Source organism: Podarcis cretensis (assembly GCF_951804945.1).
Source record: "Podarcis cretensis genome assembly, chromosome: 13".
In the NCBI taxonomy this organism is placed as follows: domain Eukaryota; kingdom Metazoa; phylum Chordata; class Lepidosauria; order Squamata; family Lacertidae; genus Podarcis; species Podarcis cretensis.
The window spans coordinates 26,692,343-26,716,779 of NC_137182.1; the positions used below are offsets into that span (position 1 = coordinate 26,692,343).

General features: G+C 45.9%; 1 protein-coding gene and 1 long non-coding RNA gene across 2 annotated transcripts in view; one reads left to right on the top strand and one right to left on the bottom strand.

The window, feature by feature from the left end:
* Nucleotides 1-6,133: 6,133 nt before the first annotated feature.
* The window catches only part of LOC307200378, a 557,860-nt gene continuing 539,556 nt past the window's right edge, over nt 6,134-24,437 (bottom strand). Inside the window, exon 3 of the long non-coding RNA XR_013832394.1 lies at nt 6,134-6,183. This is a non-coding gene — a long non-coding RNA (uncharacterized lncRNA). The remainder of the gene's footprint in view (nt 6,184-24,437) is intronic.
* Nucleotides 8,235-20,342, top strand: LOC307200300 (keratin, type I cytoskeletal 14-like). Its single transcript, XM_079948808.1, has 8 exons — nt 8,235-8,959; nt 13,930-14,012; nt 15,075-15,231; nt 16,028-16,189; nt 16,314-16,439; nt 18,110-18,330; nt 18,677-18,717; nt 19,956-20,342. The coding sequence occupies exons 1-8, from the start codon at nt 8,450-8,452 to the stop codon at nt 20,051-20,053; spliced, it is 1,398 nt and encodes a 465-aa protein (XP_079804934.1). The 5' UTR covers nt 8,235-8,449; the 3' UTR covers nt 20,054-20,342.

Here is a 24,437-nt window from a genome sequence, read left to right on the forward strand (position 1 = left end):
CTATAACTGAACTTTGTAAACCTTTTGTGGAATAGCCGGAGGCTTGGCCAGGACCACCATCCTTCTGATCAGCAAGCCTGAGAGGCTCAGTGGTTTAGACCACAGCGCCACCTGTGTCCCATGGTCTAGATGTTCCACTGGCCTGATCCAGCATGGATCTTCTGGCAAACAAATCCTTTCCCATGTGAATTTGCTCCTGATTCCCCAAGCTGCTTTTTTGGGTGGGTGTGGGTGTGTTTGTGTAGATTTCTGTTGTTGCTGCTGTTAAAGCATTGGGACTTGGAAACTTGTGTTGATCTCCAGCAAATCACCTCGCAATCTTCCACTAGATCCCAAGCTCCTTTCTGCATACACTTGCTGAAAGCAGAATCCCAGGAGCGTAGCCATAGCAGTTAAAAGTGATTTCTGTTGGGGATTAAACTAAGAACATGATCTCATTCCAACCTGGCTCATTCACCGTGCAACAATTAACTTTTTGGAAGTGAGTTTTATAGGGTTTCAAACCACCAATTCTGATTTAAAAAAAACACCCCCAAAACAAACCTTGGCTTAAGGTTAATTATGGTGCTGAACACACTATCCTCACAATTATTTGTCCAAAAGGAGCCAACAAAATATTGTAAAGGCTTGCTGAGTTCCATCATTTCTCTGTGTCATTTTGAAGGAAGCCTCTAGGCTGTCTGAGGTGCCCTTGCCCAGCTGTTGGGGGAGGTTTTTACAAGCGGAAGCCTTTCCATGTCTTGCAGGGCTGTCGTCTTTCATCTCCCTTTGAGGCAGCCTGTTCGCAGAACATGTTCGTTGCAGTTGCTGGGATGGAATTGTTAGGACCTGCCTTTGAAGACAGTAAAACAGTTGGCAGGACATTTAAGGGAATGCTGTTTCTGACACACCTTGCACTGCCCTTAGTGTGTGTGTGCGTGCAGGTGATCAAATCATGGGGGATGAAATATGACTTCTAGCGCAGTATCTGGAAGACTGCAAAGAGTGCCATGACTTAGGGCCCCTCCAGATGTCCTTTTCATTGTGCAGCCACAATGTTTTAGAATCATAGAGTTGTAGAGTTGGAAGGGACCTTCGGGGTCATCTAGTCCAACCTGCTACAGTGCAGAAATCTTTCACCCAACACACGACCCTGGGATTAACAATCTTCCCTGCCTGGTGCCTCCCACCACTCTTCTGCATCCGTCCAGTCCATGACTCTTCAAACCTCCATAAACTGCTTTAAAATCACTTTAAGCCCGCAATTGTTCTTTTGAAGCACTACCTTGCCTGCTCTGTACCGGCACCAAATACAGGGGTACCTCGGGTTAAGAACTTAATTCATTCCAGAGGTCTGTTCTTAACCTGAAACTGTTCTTAACCTGAGGCACCACTTTAGCTAATCGGGCCTCCCACTGCCACCGTGCAATTTCTGTTCTCATCCTGAGGTAAAGTTCTTAACTCGAGGTACTATTTCTGGGTTAGCGGAGTCTGTAACCTGAAGCGTCTGTAACCTGAAGCGTCTGTAACCCGAGGTACCACTGTAGGTCAAATGAAAAAGCCTTGTGGGCCAAGTCTGGCCCACAGGCTGAAGGCTCCCCACCTCTGTTTTAAAACGTCTCCTGGTTTCCTCTTCTATGTCTCACCCCCTTCCTGGACTCTCAAGGGATTTGCTGAGACAGGAAATGGATCCATGAGAAACTCACAGTTAAGCTGACAATGCATGCTGAGCCAAATGCATCACCTATTTGAGCTTAAATTAATCATTTGCTGTAGGCAATCTAGTGCAGCATCAACAGTCTGATGGAAATACAATGAGCACCTGAGTCTCAGGGCTACTTTTCACTCAGGGCATCGTTCTTTCTGCTTCTGGGCTGTACCACTTAAGACGGCATATGAGGGGGAGCTCATAGGGTGGAACAACCCACCAATTTAAGGAAATAGCTCCTGCACATCAAAATCTAGCAACTGGGGGAGAAGGTTAGGTTCAACCCATCTCCCCAATACAGTCGTACCTTGGAAGTCGAACGGAATCTGTTCCAGAAGTCCATTCGACTTCCAAAATATTTGGAAACCAAAGCACGGTCTCTGATTGGCTGCAGGGCAGCTTTCAACAGAACATTAAAAAACAGAACAAAACTTCCAACCTTAAAAATGTCCCTAAACAGGGCAACTGTTGTTACAACTTTTTAGCACCTGCTCATTTTTGGAACTTGAAAGTTGGAAAATTCAACAATAAGGCAGCTTCCCACACCCCTTGCCTCGAGACAGCACAAAATAAGGTCTTAATCAGTGGTTGTCATGGACTGGCGGAGGAGTGGGAGGCAATAGCTGGGGAACCCCAAGGGTACCCCCAGGGGAAGAAGGCTCAGAGTCAGCAGTTTGGTGGTAGGATGACTATAAATGGCCAGAGGGAAAAGATGGAGCAAGCGGGCAGGAGGAGGTGTCAGAAGCTGAAGAGGTAACAGGGTTTAGTGAGCAGGAAGAGGCTGTGGCAGAGAGCAGTCTAGGCTCAGAGACAGAAGTGGAGGCTGGAGTGGAGGCGGCCAAGAGGCAGCAACAAGTCAGGGAAACTCCCCCTCTTGCTGTGACCAGTTCCCCTTCCTCCTGGTCTTGAAGAACACACAGAAAAATGAAGAGGGCAGACCCAAGAAAGACAGGATGAGGAAGTCTTAGGCTGCTGGGGAGTGGACCTGGAGGAGGAATTTTAGAGAGCAGTTGGCAGACGAGGACCTTCAGTCCTTGCAGCCGCCTCATTGGTGCAAGGCCTTCTGCAAGAGTTGCTGTGATCACTAGGCCTGCACTGTTTTTGTTTCTTTGAATAAGGACTTCACAGATTATTCTGTTATTCTGCCCTTTGCTGAATTTTGCAATACAGTTTGCAGCTTGGAAAAGGCACCAAACACCAAGATGATAAAAAAAAAAATTAGCCAAAAGTGTGTGTGTGTGGGGGGGGGATTATAGAATACCTTAAAGACCACTGTAGATATTTAAAAATGTTAGCAGGATTGTTATAACACTTATAAGGTAATATGATTTAAGGTAAAAAAAAAGGAGATAAAATGGATTAGAAAAATGTAATTAGATACAGCGGGGGGAGTCTGGGGATCTAAGTAATCCTAGATGTCTAGAAATTGAAAATGTTTTAAATGGATAATAATACTGTTTTTTTTTTAAAAAAATGAAAAATAAAATATTGCACCAAACTGCATATTCAAGGATAAATATATATTTATAAAAGCATACATGAAATATCTGTCTAAATGTCCATGTACATTCTTAAAAAACCCCAAACCCAAATACATAGATTACTGTGTAAACAGGACGGAACAGATTTATGAATGAATTGCATGTTAAACTGACCCAGACCTGAAATAGACTGATCCGCCCATCCCTGTTTTTCCCCTTTACCTTCTTGTAGAGTTCTGAGCTGGCAAATAGATGCTTAAGGTGGAGCACGGTTAGAGTCATAGCAATCCAACGGTATGATGTGTACTTTCATTGTGCATACATGCAATTGGCCATTCCAGTGGAATGACATAACTGGATGCGGCTAATTCAGCAGCGGATTTGCACAACAAGCAGCAGCTTGCAACATCATTCATATCCACTGGGTAGCCCCAGACTTGAGATTTGTGTGTATGAGATCATAGCCACTGCAGTTCACTTATTGTCAGGGGCTGGAATGAGGAGGAATGGTGGGGGCTGCCCCCTTTCTCCTGAACCTTCTCGAGAACAGGAGGTCCGTATAGATTTAGAACAGTGGTTTGCAGAAGGACATAGTTCAGAGGCTGCAGAGGGGAGAAGCTGGGAAATATTGGGAGAGGAACAACAGGAAGAAAAAGTATCAGGGGAGAGACAGCTGACAGACTCAGTGTCCTTGGAAAGCATTCCTGACCCCCCCCTCTCCCAGGACCAGGTGGGCATTGAGGGTATTAGAACAGAGAGCTCAGAGGCAGAAGGTCCAGATTAGCTGATGCAGGGGTGACATAGAATAGGGACAATGTAGAGCAATGCCATTACAGTGGTACCTCAGGTTACAGATGCTTCAGGTTACAGACACTTCAGGTTACAGACTCCGCTAACCCAGAAATAGTACCTCAGGTTAAGAACTTTGCTTCAGGATGAGAACAGAAATCATGCTCTGGTGGTGCGGTGGCAGTGGGAGGCCCCATTAGCTAAAGTGGTACCTCAGGTCAAGAACAGTTTCAGGTTAAGAACAGACATCCAGCACGAATTAAGTTCTTAACCCGAGGTACCGCTGTATAGAGAGAGTGACTGCATTTCTTTGTCTCTCGCTGTGATTATTGAATAAACTAACTGGTAAGAACTCTTCTTTGTTTCGCTCTGCTTCTTTGCTGCCTTCGTGGGAGGGATAGAATTCCCCGAAGCCTGACACTTATACAACATTTTAAACATATTTTTACTCTCATGAAGCTGGACATATTAATCCTCCTAGAACTTCAAATTAATGCTTAAGAAACTTAGGGATGCCGTGGCGAGAGGACCCAGGATTCTGCAATAGCTGCAACATTGCAAGGCATCCAAGCGCTTTCAGAGCTGTCTGCAAAAGTAAGGCATTAGAGCCACTGGACGCTGCCCTTTCAGCATGGAGATGGGTCATAGCTCAGTGTGAGAGCAAATGCATTGCATGTTGAATGTCCTAGGTTCAGTTCTGAAGGGCATCTCCAGGTAGGGCTGGGAGAGAACCGTATGAAAATCCTAGAAAGCTGCTGTCATTCAGTGTCGACAGTATTGAGCTAGGCAGGCCAAGGGTCTGATATGATGTTGCCTCTTTCTACATCTCTAGGTGTATAACTAGAGTGTCAAGAAGGAATAAAACAAAAGGTGTTTGCAAGCAAGTGTGTCATGCAGTTCCATTTGCCAGAAAGCTAGATTTGTCTGTTTCTCCTTGTCTAGGGCAATGATTTTCTATATACAGTGGTACCTCGGGTTACAGACCACTTCAGGTTACAGACTCTGCTAACCCAGAAATAGTACCTTTGGGTTAAGATTCAGGATGAGAACAGAAGTCGTCCAGCGGCGGCGTGGCAGCAGCGGGAGGCCCCATTAGCTAAAGTGGTGCTTCAGGTTAAGAACAGTTTCAGGTTGAGAACGGACCTCCAGAACAAATTAAGTTCTTAACCCGAGGTACCACTAGTGTGTGTGTGTGTGTGTGTGTGTGTGTGTGTGTGTGAATTTATCTTAATGCTGCCAACGTTTTCAAGTGGACACAGTCCCCCCCCCCAATATATTCAATAAACATTTCCCAATCTTCTTTAAACATATGTTCTTCTTGTTCTCTTATTCTATATGTTAGATCCACAAGCTGCGCATATTTAAGTTGGGAACTCATTTGTTTCCCATTTTTGGGCTAACAAAACATGGGCCACTAAGGCTGGGGGCATCCTCTGCCCAGGCCCCTGTGGGGTGGCAGGATGAGGCACCTCTCTTTGGGGCAGGGGGTGGGGCAGCTCAGAGACCAGGGATGGCAGCAGTGGCTGCCCAGAGGACTCCCAAGGAGAGGGGAGCGGAGTGGAAGATGAGGGAACACACTCCACAAGGGAGGGTGTTCAAAAAGGGGTGAGGGGCTGCTGGCTCTGAAGGCAAGTGGTGACATAACTGGGCCCCTGAACCCCACAGGGGTGCCTCAGAAAGAAGGTAGATGGTCAAGGGAGCTGTGGACTTAAAAAGGTTAAAAACCTCTGGTTTAGGGGACACTTGGTTGCTTACTGCTGTGCAGTGTGCAAAATGGCTCTCAGGAATATGTTGGTATCACAAGAAAGAAAGAAAGAAAGAAAGAAAGAAAGAAAGAAAGAAAGAAAGAAAGAGAGAAACATAAGACCAGTGCAATTTAATTTCTCTCTATTCTCCCCAAGCTCCTAGCTTTTGGTTTGTAAGCTCACTGGGGCTGAGACCTACCCTATTTTTTGCACCTTAACACTCACTTTTTTCCTCCTAAAAAGTAAGGGGAAATGTCTGTGCGTGTTATGGAGGGAATGCCTACGGGTGGCATGCCTACGGACTTTCCTCCTCTAAAAACTACGTGCGTGTTATGGTCAGGTGTGTGTTATTGAGCGAAAAATACGGTATTTACAGTGGTACCTCGGGTTAAGAACTTAATTCGTTCTGGAGGTCCACTCTTAACCTGAAACCGTTCTTAACCTGAGGTACCACTTTAGCTAATGGGGCCTCCTGCTGCTGCTGCACGATTTCTGTTCTCATCCTGAGGTAAAGGTTCTTAACCTGAGGTACTATTTCTGGGTTAGCAGAGTCTGTAACCTGAAGTGTCTGTAACCTGAAGCGCCTGTAACCCGAGGTACCACTGTATTGATCTGGGCCAAACTAATGCTGGGTGCTGTGGCATCTGGAGAACCAATGGCGGATTGATTTATGCAGAGTTCCACAACTCAGACAGGGCTAAACAGGGATGGGCAACCTGTGCTCTCCAGATGTTGTTGGACTCTATGCCTCCCAAAGCCAGCATGGCCAATGGTCAGGGATGATTGAATTTGTAGTCCAGCAATATTTAGAAGGTCGCAGGGTGTCACCTCTCCAGAGCAAAATGGCAGGGGGAGAAATTTGATGCAGTTCACATTTAAAACTGAATTTATCAAATTTGCACTTTCTGAATTAATATAAGAACCTAAACAGCCATCTTTCAAAATTTGCACTTATCCAAAGTCTGTGATGTAGTTCTCCAACCTATGTTCACAAATATGCAGCTATTGGGGGGAAGTGTGCATAAAAACGTGTAGATTAGTCAAAACTGCATATGAAATTTGCACTAAGAAATATACTTGTTGCATTTCCCAGTAGTGATGTATGGAAGTGAGAGCTGGACCATAAAGAAGGCTGATGGCCAAAGAATTGATGCTTTTGAATTATGGTGCTGGAGGAGACTCTTGAGAGGCCCATAGACTGCAAGAAGATCAAACCTTTCCATTCTTAAGGAAATCAGCCCTGAGTTCTCACTGGAAGGACAGATCCTGAAGCTGAGGCTCCAGTACCTTGGCCATCTCATGAGAAGAGAAGACTCCCTGGAAAAGACCCTAATGTTGGCAAAGATGGAGGGCACAAGGAGAAGGGGACAACAGAGGACAAAGTGGCTGGACAGTGTTCTCAAGCTAGCAGGATGAGTCTGACCAAACTGCAGGAGCCAGTGGAAGACAGGAGTGCCTAGCGTGCTCTGGTCCAGGGGGTCACAAAGATCGGACATGACTATACGACTAAACAACAACAATATACTTGCTGCAAAAATTTAAGACTGGAAAAATGAGAAACCAAGAGAACCAATACTGGCAGATTCTGCTATCCCTACAGAGCCAGGGTGCAATTTGCAAGAAAGAGGGGGCAGATGGGAGGGTACTTAACCCTTACCCTCCCAGCCATTCTTTTCTATACTCCCTTCAAATGACAAACACATCTCAGAGCCCTAACTTTGCAGGATTTTTGGGGGTATGTGTGTGTTTTATATGAGGAGGGGGAGAACCAAGTACTGTGAGCTCCTTGGGAAAAAAGGTGGGTTAGAAATGATGATGATGATCCACTAGAGCAGCATTTCCCAAATTTGGGTCTCCAGCTGTTTTTGGACTACAATTCCCACCATTCCTGACCGCTGGTCTTGTTAGCTAGGGATGATGGGAGTTTTAGTCCAAAAACAACTGGAGACCCAAGTCTGGAAAACCCTGCAATAGAGGTTCTGGGGGGTGTCCTCTGTTGATGCCTGCATGTAACTAAACCTCTGCAACAAGGACGCTGTGATGGAAGATAAGCTTTGTTTGCTGTCTGGCCCTGAGATTTTCAGTCCCCGGCCACGCGAAGTCTTGCCAGCAGACCTATCCTTCCACTTGGTCATGGGTTAGACGCTCTTAAGAGTCTTTGGCTGAACCCTGCTTTATAGACAGAGTCCACACACTCCACATTCCAGAAGGTGCTGAAGGATATGGGTGCTTAGGAAATTCTCAGCAGTGGGAGCCAAGAAAAACACGAGAAAGGCAGAATGCCCTGACTTTTCAGAAAGACATCAGGGCGGAGTCTCCAAATACTTTATTCTTTCTTACTTGCATTCCATAGCCTTCCTGGTACAGAAACCCTTTTTTAAAAAAAGATATAGCCTTGGGTGGAAGAGCCACCTTGGCTGAGTAACAGCTGACAATTTCTTTTCGGAAACAAAAGAAGGAACGGTTCAATAAAAAGAAAAGTCCGCCCTCTGGAATGTGACATAGGCATGAATAAACGCAGGGAGGAAAAGGATTGTTTGGGAAGTTGGCTTGGATGCCCGGGGTGATGAAACCTTCAGGGAATGGAAAAGAGAGGAGAGCAACCCCCCCCACCCACGCCACTCCTTGTGGCAACGCCTCCGTCTCAGATATAAGAGGAGAATACAGACAACGACCTGCTAGCTCTCTCCAGCCTCTTAGAACGTAGTCAGAACATTTCTCTTGGGTGTCTCCATTTTCTGGCAGCCATGACCACCACCTACAGGCAATACACCTCTTCCTCCTCGATGAAGGGGCCTTCCTTTGCTGGGGGTTCCTCCCGGCTTTCCTCTGTCCACCTGGGCGGCGGATACAGAGCCCCGAGCATCCATGGCGGAGCTGGTGGCATCTCCATCTCTTCCTCTCGCTATGTCTCTGGGGTAGGCAGTGCCCTTGGGGGTGGCTATGGGGTAGGCAGTGCCCTTGGTGGTGGCTATGGGGGCAGCTTCTGCAGCAGCAGCCTTGGTGGTGGCTTTGGTGGAGGCTATGGTGGAAGCTTTGTCGCTGGCGGCGGCGATGTCCTTCTGGGTGGAGGCGAGAAGGAAACCATGCAGAACCTGAACGACCGCCTGGCTAACTACCTGGACAAGGTGCGGGCGCTGGAGGAAGCCAACACCGAGCTGGAGGTCAAGATCAAGGAGTGGCACATGAAGCAGGGACCAGGTCCAGAGCGTGACTACAGCCCATACTTCAGGACCATCGAGGATCTGCGGAGCAAGGTAAATGGCAAAGCAGAGAGCCTTTGGAACCATTGAATTGTAGAGTTGGGTCGTCTAGAGCAGTGTTTCCCAACCTTTGGTCTCCAGCTGTTTTTGGACTACAACTCCCATCATCCCTAGCTAGCAAGACCAGTGGTCAGGGATGATGGGAATTGTAGTCCAAAAACAGCTGGAGACCAGAGGTTGGGAAACACTGGTCTAGAGCAATGCAGTGGTGTAAAAACAGTTAAGGAAAGAAGAGTAAGGTAGCTGAAAAAAGAGTTGCTGTGGAGGGGATTCTCAAGGGATTCTTGAGCCCAGCAGTAAGGGCTTCCCAGGCTGCCAGATTGCAAACCTAAGCATGGCTATTAAGGCATTTGAACCCTTTCCACTGGTTTCTGGCTTAAGCCCGTATGCATGTGTAGCTGTTACAGAGCCCAGAACAACTTGTGACAATGCAGCTGCGACCATTTGCCTTGCACATAAGAAGAATAGCTATCTGCAATTCCTGTATGAAACTGGGGTGCAATGGAGAGTTTGCTGCTTGCTGTGGGAAGTGGGGGTTCAGATCTTTAGAGTGCTCACATTTTAGGGCTTCCCACAGATTATGTGGCCAAGTGTGTTATCAACTGGATGCTTCTTAGGAAGCTGTGACAAATCCTTATCCTGTCGTCTGCCCCATATAATGCTCATGTTTCCATATATATCCTTCTCTCATTTACACACTACATTTTTAAAAATTAGTGCATGCTTAAATAATCTTAGGAGCACAAACGAACTCTTACTCAGAGGTGTGGATCTCCTGAACTTAAGCTATGTTGTGCAACTGAGATATGTTACCTAAGTTAGATTTTGGTATAAGCCCTCTAAATGTAGGGCACAGAATGTAGGAAGATGCCTTATACCAAGTCAGACCATTGGTCCATCTAGCTCACTGTTGTCTTCACTGACTGGCAGTGACACTCTACACGATTTTGGTAGGGAGTCTTTCACAGCCCTACCTGGAGATGTTGGTGATTGAACCTGGGACCTTCTGCATGCAGAGCAGATGCTCTACCCACTGAGCTACGGCCCTTCCCCTTTCCCCCAAAATTTATTCTGGTCCTGCTCATCATGGGGAGGGGCAAGAAGGGCATCCTGATTTCTGATCCACCAATGAGACATTTGTAGAGTCAAGTCAAATGAACCAACAGATGAGAGGTTTCCTCCAGAACACATCGTATCTAATCCTTTTGATTAAGATTCTGATTAAAACAACAACCCCATATAACCTTCAGGGAGATGAAAGTTCACAGAACGACCGAGGTGGAAGAGGTCTTGTAGGCCATCTAGTCCAACCCCCTTCTTGATGCAGGAAATCCAGGTAGAGCATCCCCAACAGATGGCTGTCCTCCAACCTTTGCTTCAAGCCTACCCACCCCTAAGTCCAGGGCACCAATGAGGTGACCTTCCAGATGTGGTTGGACTCCAACTCCCATCATCCTGACCAAGGGCCAATGCTGGCTGGGTGGGAGAGTTGATGGGAACTGGAGTCCCGCAATGTCCAGAGGACACAATGTTGGCTATCCCTGCCTCGGGTCAACAGTACCATAGTCTAAGTGCTTGTAAGTTCAAGAGGTTTCTCCTAATGGTCAGCTGAGATCTATGCTCTTGTGGCTTAAAACCATTAGATCTAGTTCTTCCTTTTAAAGAAGCAGATAATGACTTCTTCTTCTTCTTCTTCTTCTTCTTCTTCTTCTTCTTCTTCTTCTTCTTCTTCTTCACCACCCTCATCTATGTAATAACCCATTAGGTACTTGAAGTGCTGCTCAGCTGCTTTAGAAAAACCGGCTGTGAGACAGGTGCACACCTGACATATAAAGTACACCCAACATACATTTAAAGCACATGGCTTTCCCCAAAGAATCCTGGGAACTGTAGTTTCTCCATGATTCCTAGTTCCCTTAACAATTCCCAGGATTTCTTGGGGCAAGTTGGGTGTGCTTTACATCTCTGGTGTGGACCCACAGTTTCTAAAACCCTTGGTCTCTAATTATTTTAAGAGTGAAGGGTGTGGACTGATGGAGGGACAGAACTGGATTAATTTCCAGTTGAGCTAATCCCTAGGATGACGACAAGATCAAGAAAAATCTATCAGCTAGAGCGCATGGCTGCAGGGCACCAGTGGCTCTACTTCAGGTGCACCCAAAAGGAATACAAGGGCCGTGAGTGATGTCTGTGCTGACAGGACCCTGGGCTTGTGGCTGCGCGGCGGATATGACTTGCGTTCCAAGTATGCGCTCCCTCTGCCAAGCCGCTCAGATAATGGAGGGGCTGGAAGCACCCTGGGGCAGGGAGAGAAGAGCTCTCTGACGCAGCTCACCCTTTTGTCTAGTGTCGCAGTGACAGGGCGATGAGAGCAGGAGCAACGGTTTTTCACCGGACCGAAACGAGAGATTAGGAGAGCTCTTTGAAGAGCGAACTGGCTAAATAAAACAAATGCAAGCCTGCTCAGTTCCATGTTCCACAACAACCCTGTCAAGTAAGCTGCATTTCAGCAGGGGGGCCAGGTGCAAAAGGAGGCAGGCTGATCCTGCACCTTTAATGTGACAACAACAACAACAACAACAACAACAACAACAACAACAACTTATTATTTGTACCCCGCCCATCCCATCTGGCTGGGTTTCCCCAGCCACTCTGGGCGGCTTCCACAAAGACCAAAAATACACTAATATGTCATACATTAAAAACGTCCCTGAACAGGGCTGCCTTAAGATGTCTTCTGAATGTCAGGTAGTTGTTTATCTCTTTGACATCTGATGGGAGGGCGTTCCACAGGGCGGGTGCCACCACCGAGAAGCCCCTCTGCCTGTTTCCCTGTAGCTTTGCTTCTCGCAATGAGGGAACCACCAGAAGGCCCTCGGCACTGGACATCAGCGTCCGGGCAGAACAATGGGGGTGGAGATGCTCCTTCAGGTATACTGATGAGAGTGGGGAGCCAGGGTGGCACGCTGGTTTGGACCAGGACCTGGGAGACCAGGGTTCAAATTCCCACTTGGCAATGAAACTTGGACCAGTCACTGCCTTTCAGCCAAATGTACCTCACAGGGATGTTGTGGGGATTACGGGAAAAGGGGAACCATGTGCACTACCTTGGGTTCCTTGGAGAAAAAAGTAAAGGTGGATATAAACGCAATAAAATAGATTATGTGTGGAACTTCAGCAGTTCTGTGCTGTCATGCCAGCTACACCAGCGGAGACCCCCTCTTCTGCATGAGTATCCTGCCCCCTTTCTACCTGCCCACCCTGCATTTTACAGATGAGGAACTGACAGCACAACCCTCTACGTTTCTATTCAGAAGCACATCCCATTGAGTTCAGTGGTGCTTACCCTTGTGTAAATGAGAATCTGAATGCAGCCTAAGTTTGAAAGATGCCTCACCTAAACAATTGTAAAATAGGAGGAACTTTTTGGAAAAAAGATGTAATGCAGCAGAAAAGATATAATTCAGTAGAAAAGGTTTGAGGAAAAATACTGTGGAGAAGTCAACTGAGGGTGGGAAGTCAACTCAGGAAACAATGTAATTATTTGATCTGAGGGGCATTGTGAAATTTTTGTGTGTGTCTATCTGTCTATCATCTATCATCCATCCATCCATCCATCCATCCATTTATCTATCATCTATGCCTTGAGTGAGGCTTCTGAGTTTGCTCATGGATCACCCAGAAATCTCTATCCATTACTTGATCTACTGATGTCCTTCCTTGAAAATGGCACCTAATGAGGAGCAGCCAATGGATAGCAACATCAGAGAACAAGTCCCTTCCTTGCTTGGCAGCAGACTTTGCCAATCTGGCATTTTCCAGACATCATGACTGCTATCTAGGGCTGATGGGAGTTGTAGTTCAAAACAGTTGGCAAGCAGCAGGTTGGCAAAGGCTGCTTTCCAGTTTCCTCATGTTTATCATAAACCATTTGGGTGATAATAATAATAATTTAATAATTATTAATTTAATAATAACAATAACAATAACAACAACAATAATATTAACAATAACAATAATAATAATTAATAATTTACATCCCACCCATTTGGCTGGGTTTCCCCAGCCACTCTGGGTGGCTCCCAACAGAATAATAATAATAATAATAATAATAATAATAATAAAGCAATAAAACATCAAACATTAAAAACTTCCTTAAACAGGGTTGCCTTCAGATGTCCTTGACATCTGATGGGAGGGTGTTCCACAGGGATTAGTAAAGGTAAAGGGACCCTTGACCATTAGGTCCAGTCATGGCTGACTCTGGGGTTGCGGCGCTCATCTCACTTTATTGGCCGAGGGAGCCGGCGTACATTTTCTGGGTCATGTGGCCAGCAGGATTAAGCCGCTTCTGGCGAACAAGAGCAGCGCACGGAAATGCCATTTACCTTCCCGCTGGAGCGGTACCTATTTATCTACTTGCACTTTGAGGTGCTTTCGAACTGCTAGGTTGGCAGGAGCAGGGACCCGAGCAACGGGAGCTCACCCCGTCGCGGGGATTCGAACCGCCGACCTTCTGATCGGCAAGTCCTAGGCTCTGTGGTCTAACTCACAGTGCCACCTGCATCCCACAGGGATTAGTAGGGATTGCTATTAATATGGTCAACCCAATAGTGGCAGTGATGGGTAGAGTAAGCCTGTTGGATAGATCATAGAATCATAGAATTGTAGAGTTGGACGGGACCTGAGGATCATCTAGTCCAACCCCTCCTGCAATGCAGGAATATGCAGCTGTCCCATATGCAGATAGAACCTGCAACCTTGACATTATCAGCACCCCACTCCAGCCAACTGAGCTATCCAGGCTGACCTGTGGCATGTTACCTTGGTGCCATGAACTGCCATTCTAACTTCCACCCTAGGCATCACTTAATGCCTGCTCTCGTCCTGTATACTTAAGAGAGTACATAATTCAGACAAGCCTCTTTAAGACTTCTCTTTAAGACTACTTGTTCTTTCTCCAGATATTAGCTGCCACTGTTGACAATGCTGGCATCGTCCTGCAGATTGACAATGCCCGCCTGGCAGCTGATGACTTCAGAACCAAGTAAGTTGTGTTTCTGCAGAATATGTATGAACCATGAGCGGGTGGAATTACATTTCATTTGTAGAAGGGTCTCCAATCTACGGCTCCCTGGACTGATGAAGTTGCTTCAGCCATATTAAGTACTGGCGCTAGGATTCAAATAGGCCAACAGCTTCCAAGGCAGGTCTAAAAGCCACTCAACAAGTTGGAGCAAGGGAAGAAAAATTGGGTTTAGAAACACAGAGTTTGGTCCAGAACACAAGCAAGGTGTAATTAGCAGGCTGGATTAGGAAGCCAACAAATGAGGCTGGATAATCTGATGTCTCATATATCAGGAAACTTAACCGAAGGCCTGTCATGAGCAACTAGTCTGAAAAAGCAAATACCGTATTTTTCGTGTATAAGACGTCCCCTATTTTGAGGGACTAAATTTAAAGAAAATGAGTGGAGATGGCCCAAAGTTGTTGAGCTTTTTTTAGGGGGAATTGCACACGTGCCATCACCCCAGCCAGTGTGAGAGCCAGTGTGGTGTAGTGGTTAAGTGCGGTAGTCTTGTAATCTGGTGAACCAGGTTCGCGTCTCTGCTCCTCCACATGCAGCTGCTGGGTGACCTTGGGCCAGTCACACTTCTCTGAAGTGTCTCAGCCTCACTCACCTCACAGAGTGTTTGTTGTGGGGGAGAAGGTAAAGGAGAATGTTAGCCACTTTGAGACTCCTTAAAGGGAGTGAAAGGCAGGATATCAAATCCAAACTCCAGCACGGCTGTTGCTGGGGGTTGGCAAAGTGGGCAGCCGCTCACCCCATGCCACTGCAGGCGGGAAACGCTCCCTACAGTGTGTGCCTCCCACAGTGGGGGGGGGGGGGAGAGTTGTGTGCCCACCCACCAGCTGGCTGGCAGCGCACAGCTTCTCCCCCACGCCACTATCCGTGTATAGGATGACCCCAGTTTTTTTATTTTTGAGCCAATAAACCTCGTCTAATACATGGAAAAATACAGTAAGCAAAACTATGTGGAACAAAACAAAACAAAACAATATGAAAAGGGGATCTCTTAATTTAATCTGTCCTTTTTTCTGCTTCCAGGTTTGAGACAGAGCAAGCTATGCGCATGAATGTGGAGGCTGACATCAATGGGCTGCGCAGAGTCTTGGATGAGCTGACCCTGTCCAGGGCAGACCTGGAGATGCAGATTGAGAACCTGAAGGAGGAGCTGGCTTATCTCAGGAAGAACCATGAAGAGGTGAGAGGCAAAGCTGCCATGAACCTGTATTGCATGGCCAGTGGCAAGTAAAGCATCCTACGGTTGCTGGCTTCGGTCCCATAACCAACCAGTCATGTGCCTGTACTGCTATGTTCAAGATCTGGTATTTGGGACAAACCCACATTTAGGGTGGCTTGTGACGATATGCAGAAAGTCTAATTCATAGCAGCTGAGCAGCTGGTCAAAGCCTGCTTGCTAGCCACCAAGACAGAGCCTGTCTTCAAAGGACCATGGTTCTATTCAGTGGTGGAGTATATGCTTTGCATTCAAAAGGTCCCCTGCTAAACCCAGGAGAACTGCTTCCAGTTGTATCAGAAGAGATGGACAACTTGCACAAGTAGGCTAATCTGCCATAAGGCACTTTTCTATGTGGTTTTGGACTCCCACGTCACAGCTGGAACAGATAAGCAAATAAACATTCTTTCTTTTTTATTAAGAATGTTCAGAATACATTACAATAAAAAACAAACTGATCTAAACAATTTTTTTAAAAAGAAAGTGAAAATAGAATGCAGAGTCCTCTCTCACAGGTAGGTCTTAACTCTTGTCCCATACAGAAAAAGGTGAACCCTCTCAACTCTCACCTGGGACCTTCCTTTTCTTCTCCCAACCTCCCACCCTGGGAGAACTTCCCTTCCCTGCATCTCACACAGGGTCCTTCACCAGCCATCCATCAGCTTCATCAGCGTACAATTCCCTCCTTAACCCGAGTAGAGGACAAATAACAAAACAAAAACAAAGCAAATAAACTTTCCACATTTTCCTCTCTTTCCAGGAAATGGCCGTCCTCCGAAGCCAGATGGGTGGTGAGATCTCCGTGGAAATGGACGCTGCTCCTGGAGTGGATCTCACCAAGATCCTGGCAGAGATGCGTGAGCAGTACGAGCACCTGGCAGAGAAGAACCGCAAGGATGCTGAGCAGTGGTTCTTCAGCAAGGTGGGACTTCCTCTCGGGATGAAGGAGCTTTCTGGAGGGAAAATAAGAGTGCCACAGGTTCTCAAATGGATACTCGGTGCTCTGAGTTTCATGTGAGCAACATGTGTTCTCCTTTTGCTTGCAGACAGAAGAGCTGAACCGCGAAGTTGCCATCCACACAGAGCAGCTGCAGAGCGGCAAGTCGGAGATCACAGAACTGAGGCGGAGCGTCCAAAGCTTGGAGATAGAGCTGCAGACTCAACTCAGCACGGTAAGGGGGGCATGTGGAACTGGGGAGGATGATGAGTCTCTGAAAGTCCCCTTGGCTCTATCTTGGTGACACAGTCCAAGAAGTAGGACCTTTTCATTTGAATAATTTGCAGTGCGTTTCTGGCCATTGTGTAACATTGCCCACCTCCCCTCTTTTGGACAATATCATTAGTGTGTCCTTACACAGAGTGCGACTTTGCTTTTGACTGAGACACACAGGGCTCAAAAGTGAACTGTGCTTAAATCCCATTGAACTCAATGGGATAGGTTGGTGGTGACAAATGGTGCAAACCTACATATGTCTATTGAGCCCATTAAATTAAATAGGACTTACTTCCAGTGAAGTGTGCAGCCTATATACACTACACTGTATCAGATTGCAGTCTTTGTGTTCTTTGGGTGAGAAAGTCAGAGGTGTGGCACTGAGAAGTGATGGAGCGAGTCGTCCTGCTGCTCTTGTTTCATAGCCTAGAGGCTCTGCAAAAATTTAATATGGGATGATTAAAATGTGGTCTCATGGCTAGTTTGTCAGATTAGGACCAGGGAGACCCAGGATCAACTTCTCATGCAGTCGTGAAGTTCACCAGGTGACCTTGGACCAGTCACTATCTCTCATCCTACTGTGCCCAGTAGAGCTTTCATGAGGATGAAATGTGTGCCTGTGTGAGTGAGTGAGAGAAACTCTTTTAAGCTTCTTGGGTGAAATATGAATGCAACAACAAAGCTGTGTAATAATTTCCAGAGTGGTAACTCTGGTGCAGCAAAAACAACCTAGAGTCTTGTGGTCTTGTGGCACCTTAAAGACTAATTTTTATCATGGCATAAGCATTTGCTTTCAGGCTTCCCACATGCATCTGGTTGGCCCTGTGAGAACAGGATGCTGGGCCAGAGAGACCTTTGGCCTCATCCAGCAGGCTCCATAACCCAAAGCTATTTGCTGATTGGACATCTGCATTTACCTAAGGACTTTAGATGCTATACCTGATTTGACAAATCTGACAATGTTGGTTTCTGTCACTTTCTCATTTTTCCAATCTTAAATCCAGTTCTCCACATCTCAGTAGTAATGTTCAGGGGTTTTAGAATTTTGTCTGAATTCTTCCTGATAAACACATTTTTATACAGACACCTTTTTTTTTTGCAAGCAACATCCCTCAACATAATGAATTTTATGGAAATTTCCTCTAATATATGCATATTATTTGGTTAGGAAGCTGCACCACAAAATCTAGAAAAGTGCAAATTTTGAAGGATAGTTATTTTTTGGTTTGCAAACCAAAATCAATTTCCCTCCATCCCTCATTGAAATATTTCATGAAACCTGTTAAGTTGTGGGTGAACATATCAGACGACACAGTGATTCTTCAAACAGCTCTTGTTTATTCACAGGCCAGAACAGAACTGAACTGAAGGGTTCAGTCAGCCTGCCTATATAGAGCTCCATTACAACGTAACTGTAACAATTTTCTAAAACTATCCAATCACTGAACGTAACTTTCGATCCCTTATTTGCATAACTATCTACAGTATCCCCCTGCTGGCCCAGGGTGAGAACTTCAGTACATAACAAAACCAGCGTGCAGCCCACTACTGTCATTGTTATATACCTGATAATCTTCCAAAGTTCTCAAAGCAATGAATGTGACCCTCCTCTCAATTCTCTTCCCCCAGAAAGCAGCACTGGAAGCCACCCTGGCAGATACAGAGTCTCGCTATGGCTCCCAGCTCGCCCAGATCCAGGTTATGATCAGCAGCATGGAGGAGCAACTGGCTGAGCTGAGGTGCGACATGGAGCGCCAGAACCACGAATACAAGATCCTTCTCGATGTCAAGACCCGCCTGGAACAAGAGATCGCCACCTACCGCCGCCTGTTGGAGGGAGAGGAGGCCCAGTACGTAAAAGAGGGGCTGGGATGGCTGTGCTGGGGAGGGATGGCAAGAAGGGAGTTCTAAAACAGCTCACATGGAGCAAAACAGGGCGGTTCCTTCAATATCTTAAAAGGCAATTTTATCCAGATTTTGGTGGTGCTGGCATTAATAGACCCATTCATTATTTGATTATCTAATCAACGAACAACACTGTAATTGGTACGCAGCCCTGTTTCCACATTTAAGAGGCATTTTTAGGATTTCTCTCTCTCCCCCCCCCCTATTATCACATTGGCATTTCATAATGTATTCTAGAAAAGCAGTCTGCATTTCTAACTTGGCCATGTTTCTTTCCTCCTTTTGTTACAGCATCAGTTCCCAGTACAACGCAGCTGTGTCTGGAAGAGATGGTAAGAATGCATGTCAACTAAAAAAAGTTCAATTCTCAGATTATGGGGGAAATATAGGAGAGGCTTTCAAGAGGCCCTGACTTGTCCCATTTTTAGCCAAACCCAGTAGCCTTCTAAAAACAGTAGCTGAAGGACCACCACAAATGGCAAGGAGATGGTAAGGAGATAATCTGAACTCTGAGACCCTTCATCTTGTGTGATGTTATCTGCTGCCACTGCTAAGTGAGTCAGGATGAAGATATATCTGCACATCAAAGAGCGCTGTTCACCGACATCACCATCTTGGATTGCAGTGTTACTATCACCCTTGGCCAGAATCCTGAGCAGATTTCAGGCTGTTCAGAAAAACATTATGATGGTTTCCTAAACACACTTACTGGGAGTAAAGCTGTGCACACATTATACATTTAAAGCACATTTGAAAATCATTCTTCCCCTCAAAAAGTTCTGGGCACTTTAGTTTACCCCCATAGAATTGCAATCCCTAGCAACCACAGTGCCCAGAATTCTTTGAGGAGAAAATGTGCTTCAAATGTGCTTCAAAGGTATAATGTGTGTGCAGCCATAGTCACGCTGAACTCACTGAACTCTGAGCAAACATGCCTAGGATTGCACTATTAATGACATCCCAGCCCACACAATTCCTGTTTCCCCCAACAATTCCAAGTAGATAAGAGGAAAGTAGATGAGGTACTCATCTCTGCTATTCTGACAGGGCACAAACGGGGAGTGGGTGCTCTTCCAGATGTTGTTGGACTCCAACTCCCATCAGCCCCAGTCAGGATGGCCAATGGTCAAGGCTGACAGGAGTTCAGCAACATTTGGGGGTGACCCACAGGTTTCCCATCCCTGTAAGAATCCTGCTTTTGTCTCTCAACTACATATATTTTGCAAACTGCTTTGAGGTTGTTGTGTTTTTTTGCAATCAAGTGGTGTGTGAGACAAGTTATGAAATAATATCAGGAGCAACTTCCTGGGGTCTTCTGTATGTGGAAACGGAAACATTAACCATTCTGCTCACAGGCCCAGAAAGCAACAGAAACCTTCCAGCATTCCTTGTTCCTTCCCTCAAGGCCTGATTGGCTCCCAGTTCAGCCTCCCAGTTGGCTGAGGACCCTATATAAGCTTCTCGGGTCCTCTCACCTCCTGATCATTCTGTTTTTGAGATGGAGTTATCTGGTGAAGTTATGAAACATCTGAAGAGGAAATAAACCCTCTCTCCAATTCTTCTCTTGCAGTCACAAAGACCTCGCGTCAAGTCCGCATGATTGTCGAGGAGGTTGAAGATGGAAAGGTCGTCTCTACTCGTGAGCAGGTCAAACAGTCCAGCTATTGAAAAGAACCTGCCATCAATAGTGCCCCAAGACTATAGTTCTGTGGATACAACTGAGAGAGTTTAACATCACAGAATCTTCATGCGTTCTGCAGTATGCCTTCCTTTTTTATTAAAAAAATAGTTATCAGCAAGTTTTCCAAATTAACAAAAACAACACACATATACTGTTATGTATGTGTGTGCATCTACATGAAACCTTTGCATAAGGAAGAAAAAGCACACTGTTAGGTGACTTTTACAGTCAACTGCCTTGCTTGCTAATAGCTAATAAAGCATTATTTCCTATAAACATGAGATTGTTTCATGGTTGTATATTTAGGGTTCTCAAAAATGTAATCATTGTGGGATTCCACGAGAAAGGATAAAATTGGGAAAGAACCAGTGTTTTTTTATTGTGGAAAAAAACCAGACTTCAAGATTATTTTGGGGGTGCAAAGATCTGTCTTTATTTAAAGCAATTTACACACAGGTCCTGCTATCCAAACACAATTTCTCAGGAAATTGTTCGTTAGGTGAGTGTTTGTATAACGACTTGATGATTTCCATTGGTTCCTATTGGAATTTTTTTAATGCATTCCCAACCAAGGAATTTTGATCCCCAAATGATGAAAAAACCTGGGGAAACCCAGGAAACCCCTCTGAAACCTTGCAGAAGGCAAATAAGTAAGGGGGAAAATGCACTCATATTTGTGCAATCTCTCCCTCTCCCTCCCCTCTCCCTCTCATCATGGTTTTTTATGAAATGAAAGCCGCAGGCCAGCTAAACACACACAAAAATAAGGCTTGTTTAAGGCTGATAATCTGTTTACAGTACTATATGCAGGTTTAGATGTTTGGGTATCTGAATCTGCAGTGTGTATAGCGAGGTTTGAGTACTAATTGCTTGTGTTTGGATAAGTGAATTTTCATATACTGAGCATTTGGATAGCAGGACCTGTGCATATTGCTGAAAGGAGCAGGTAGAAAACCCAGCAGAGAGTCCCTCAGCTTAGGTTGGTTCCTCTAGAGAAATCTGGCATTTTTACACAGGTTTATAGGGCTGCAGATATGGAATTTAGCCAGGCTATTTCCCAGAAAACAAAGGCGTTACTTCAGCTTTTTAGCTTCCAGCTCACCTTGCAGTTACATTCCAATAATTTTCTTGTAATAACATTTGAGACCTGGGCTTTTCAGCTTGGAATCTTTTTCTTCTACATCTTTTTCTATCTACCCTTTCATTCCCAGAAAGAGATTCCAGTCCTCAAAGGGAGCTTAATGGATATCCTCCAGCCACACTCTCAGTTATCAGCTTACCCTTTCATTCTTCTCTGTCTCCTCCCACCTCCTTCTGGAGCTACTGGGTTTTGCTAAAGAACTTCTCAAAAACTCAAACTTGTGGTGAACAGGAAGGTAACACAGAACCACCTCTGGATTTTGTGGGGTCCCATCTGAGCAAAATACCCCCAGTGGGACTACTCACTCCTTGATTCTCTCCCAGCTACCCATTCCTTTGCTCTACCTCCTACCCCAATATGTAGAACTGCCTGGAACAGATGACACACCCTTGTCACTGCTTGCAGGCTCATTGACGATAGACGAACAGGCAGAAATAGCAAGCAGAAGGGCCAGGAGGGAGGAGGTTGGGGACAAAAACAAGATTACTTGGCTCTGCCTAACTGGCTAGCAGTTTGCTCTGGCTCCCCCTACTGTCAACCTCCCTGAATTCCACCCTACCAGTCCTAATGAGCACCACCCTTCATGTTATGTACTACTTCACTTCAGCCATGGAACCTCTCCAACTGTAACCAGGGTTGGGCAGCTTTAGGTGACAAAGAATAGCTACGGCTATATGGAGGACCAGTAATCTCCCCCTACACCCCTCCCCATTTCCATGTTTATTTACTTATTTAGAATATTTATATACTGCCCTTTGCACAAGCAACAGGCCTGCTTACAACAACATCAAATAGGTAAAGATGATGATGATGATGATGATTTTCATTTCTACTCCACTTTACATTATTAAGGGGGAAAAAATCTCAAAGTGGTTTACAACACATTAATACATCAAATAAAATAACGTAAGATACATACAATCCCTAAAATAGCACAATCCTTTAAAAAAGACCCCATCAACAAACCACTAATCATGGATTAGCTGTGCTGCCTAGTGGTTGGCCTTGTGCACTTTTTTTGCCTGGTAGCAGGATTTGAACCCGGGTTTCCTCTACAATACAGTGACTGCACGTTAGCACTGACCCCCTGTTGGCGGAGGTGAGAACAGCAGGGAAATATTAGCATTGCCTCCTTAGACTCCTGATTGGCTGGGAGGATTCATGTGACAGTTTCCTGCCACTTTGGGTTGGCATAACTGGATGCTTCCCTTGGCTGCTCAGTGCATGGGGTTTTTGTGTGTGTGTGTTTTCTGTGATAACTTGTCTTGCCACACCTCACTTCACCACCATGGGAGTCTTGCCAGAATCAGAATCCCAAGCTTCACGATCAACATTCCTCAAATTCAACCACACAAGTATTGCCAACATCAGGCTAAGGACTTTTGAATGACAGCTTGCTGAGCCAAATCGACTGACTGAGTGATTTCGGAGCCTTTTGATGAAAGTGAGCTACTTGCTTGTGTGTGCAACAATGTGCTGGTCAGGAGAAAGTGCAAGGGCATAAAAACGAGAACATCAAAACCCTGTGGTTAACCAGCATTTGTACTTAGCAATGCTTTGAAGGGCTGGAGTACTGCAGAGGAGCTTGATTAGAAATGGTGATTAAGGTGATGATGGTTGCCTTGCTGCAGGTGAAACAGTGCCCTCAATATGAACAATGCAGGCAGGTAAGCCTGGACATCAAAGGAAGGAACAAGGAATGAGGTGGTGGAGACAGAACTTTCCCCACAACACATAGTTCACATTCTGAAGATAACTGGGAAAAGTGCAGTAGAGAACAGCGAAATGGCAGAGCTGGAGGCCTCCATGGTGCAGGAAGCAAGAGATGGGTAGCAGAAGCAGGATCTTTTAGAGTGGTCAGCAAAAATGGCCTCTCAAAACATGCTGGTGGGCAGAGAAAGCGTACTTACCATTTCCACTGAATTGCTCCAGGGGCAGGAAAAAATCCACCAAAAAATGGGGAAGTCAGAGATTTTTTGTGACAGGACTCCCTAGTATGGAGTACTGGAACTTTTGGGCTGGCATCCACAACACTTCTATAAATATATGAGAACCGTCACTTCATTTTTTAACAAAAAAGTGAAATTATTCAACTTGAGTTGCCCTTCAAATTCACATTGTTTTAATGCGCTGCTTATTCCCCTGCCTATTGCTTCTTGGTACAATCTCCCTTCTTCTTCTTCTTCTTCTTCTTCTTCTTCTTCTTCTTCTTCTTCTTCTTCTTCTTCTTCTCCCCCTCCTCCTCCTCCCTCACTGCTCTTAACAGTGATAGAGCAGCCCCCTTCGGGCCTTCAAAAATAATTAATGGAGCTCAAACTGAGCAGGAGGTGAACACACCAGGCACCCCCATTTGACCCTCCCCAACTGTGCCATGTTGATCAGTCACAGTCCACAGGGACTTCCACCACCCAGGAGGGTGCTCGGCTAAACAAGGAGAGGTCAGACATTGCTGATTGTCCAGGCAGAGGAGCAAGGCAAAGGTTAGCCCCTTGGAGGGAGATTAAGGTCTGGGTTCAGCACCACAGATAGCTCTCCAAGAGCTGAGGCCAACCATCCAAGTTGTCTCAACAAAGATCTGACTGAGTTTTATAGCAGCGCAAGGGAGCCGTTGACTGGAGGCCCCACCCAGTGAGTCAATAGCCTCCTGACTATTTAAAGGGCCCTTCCTCTTAGCTCCTTTTGGGGTAATGGACTTTCCAGCTGTGGGATTGCTTGATCCCCTGAGGAGTCTGTAGACCAACCATCAACATCTGCTAGGAGGGTTTCCTTTAGTCTCAAGGAAGGGGAGGCAGGCTCCAGGGATAACAGTCCCAACAGGAAAGACCTAGGGGGTGGGTTCTCCTCCCCCTCCTCCCCTCCTTCTCAGAACTGTAGTTACCAGAGGAGAGGTGGTCCACAGCCATGACAGAAGGAGGCTCCTAAGGACACACAACTGAAGGCCTTCTTGCTCACTGCTGGGGGCAGAATGGGTACAACCAGTGCCTATGGGAACATGGGGTAGAGGCTGGCAAGTTCATCCCTTCCTAGTTTGAGCACCCCCCACTTTTTTTGAGTACCAGAACTAGTAAGGGTGAGCTTTAGGCAATCATTATTTTGCACACAGTATCTCGAGATCTCATGGGGCCTCCCATTGGGTCCTGTTAGGCTTGCCAACAAGGCCTTTCTGCTCTCTGAACCATGAGGATCAGGTTAAAAGCTACCGGTGTCTTTGGAGCCAGAAACTCTGTTTA

What these genes read in the sequence shown, in the direction of transcription:
- LOC307200300 (XM_079948808.1), top strand. Translation starts at nt 8,450, where the DNA reads ATGACCACCACCTACAGGCAATACACCTCTTCCTCCTCGATGAAGGGG. An exon ending in TGCAGACTCAACTCAGCACG is followed by an intron (nt 16,440 to 18,109) that starts GTAAGGGGGGCA and finishes CTCTTCCCCCAG; the next exon opens with AAAGCAGCACTGGAAGCCAC. An exon ending in AGCTGTGTCTGGAAGAGATG is followed by an intron (nt 18,718 to 19,955) that starts GTAAGAATGCAT and finishes CTTCTCTTGCAG; the next exon opens with TCACAAAGACCTCGCGTCAA.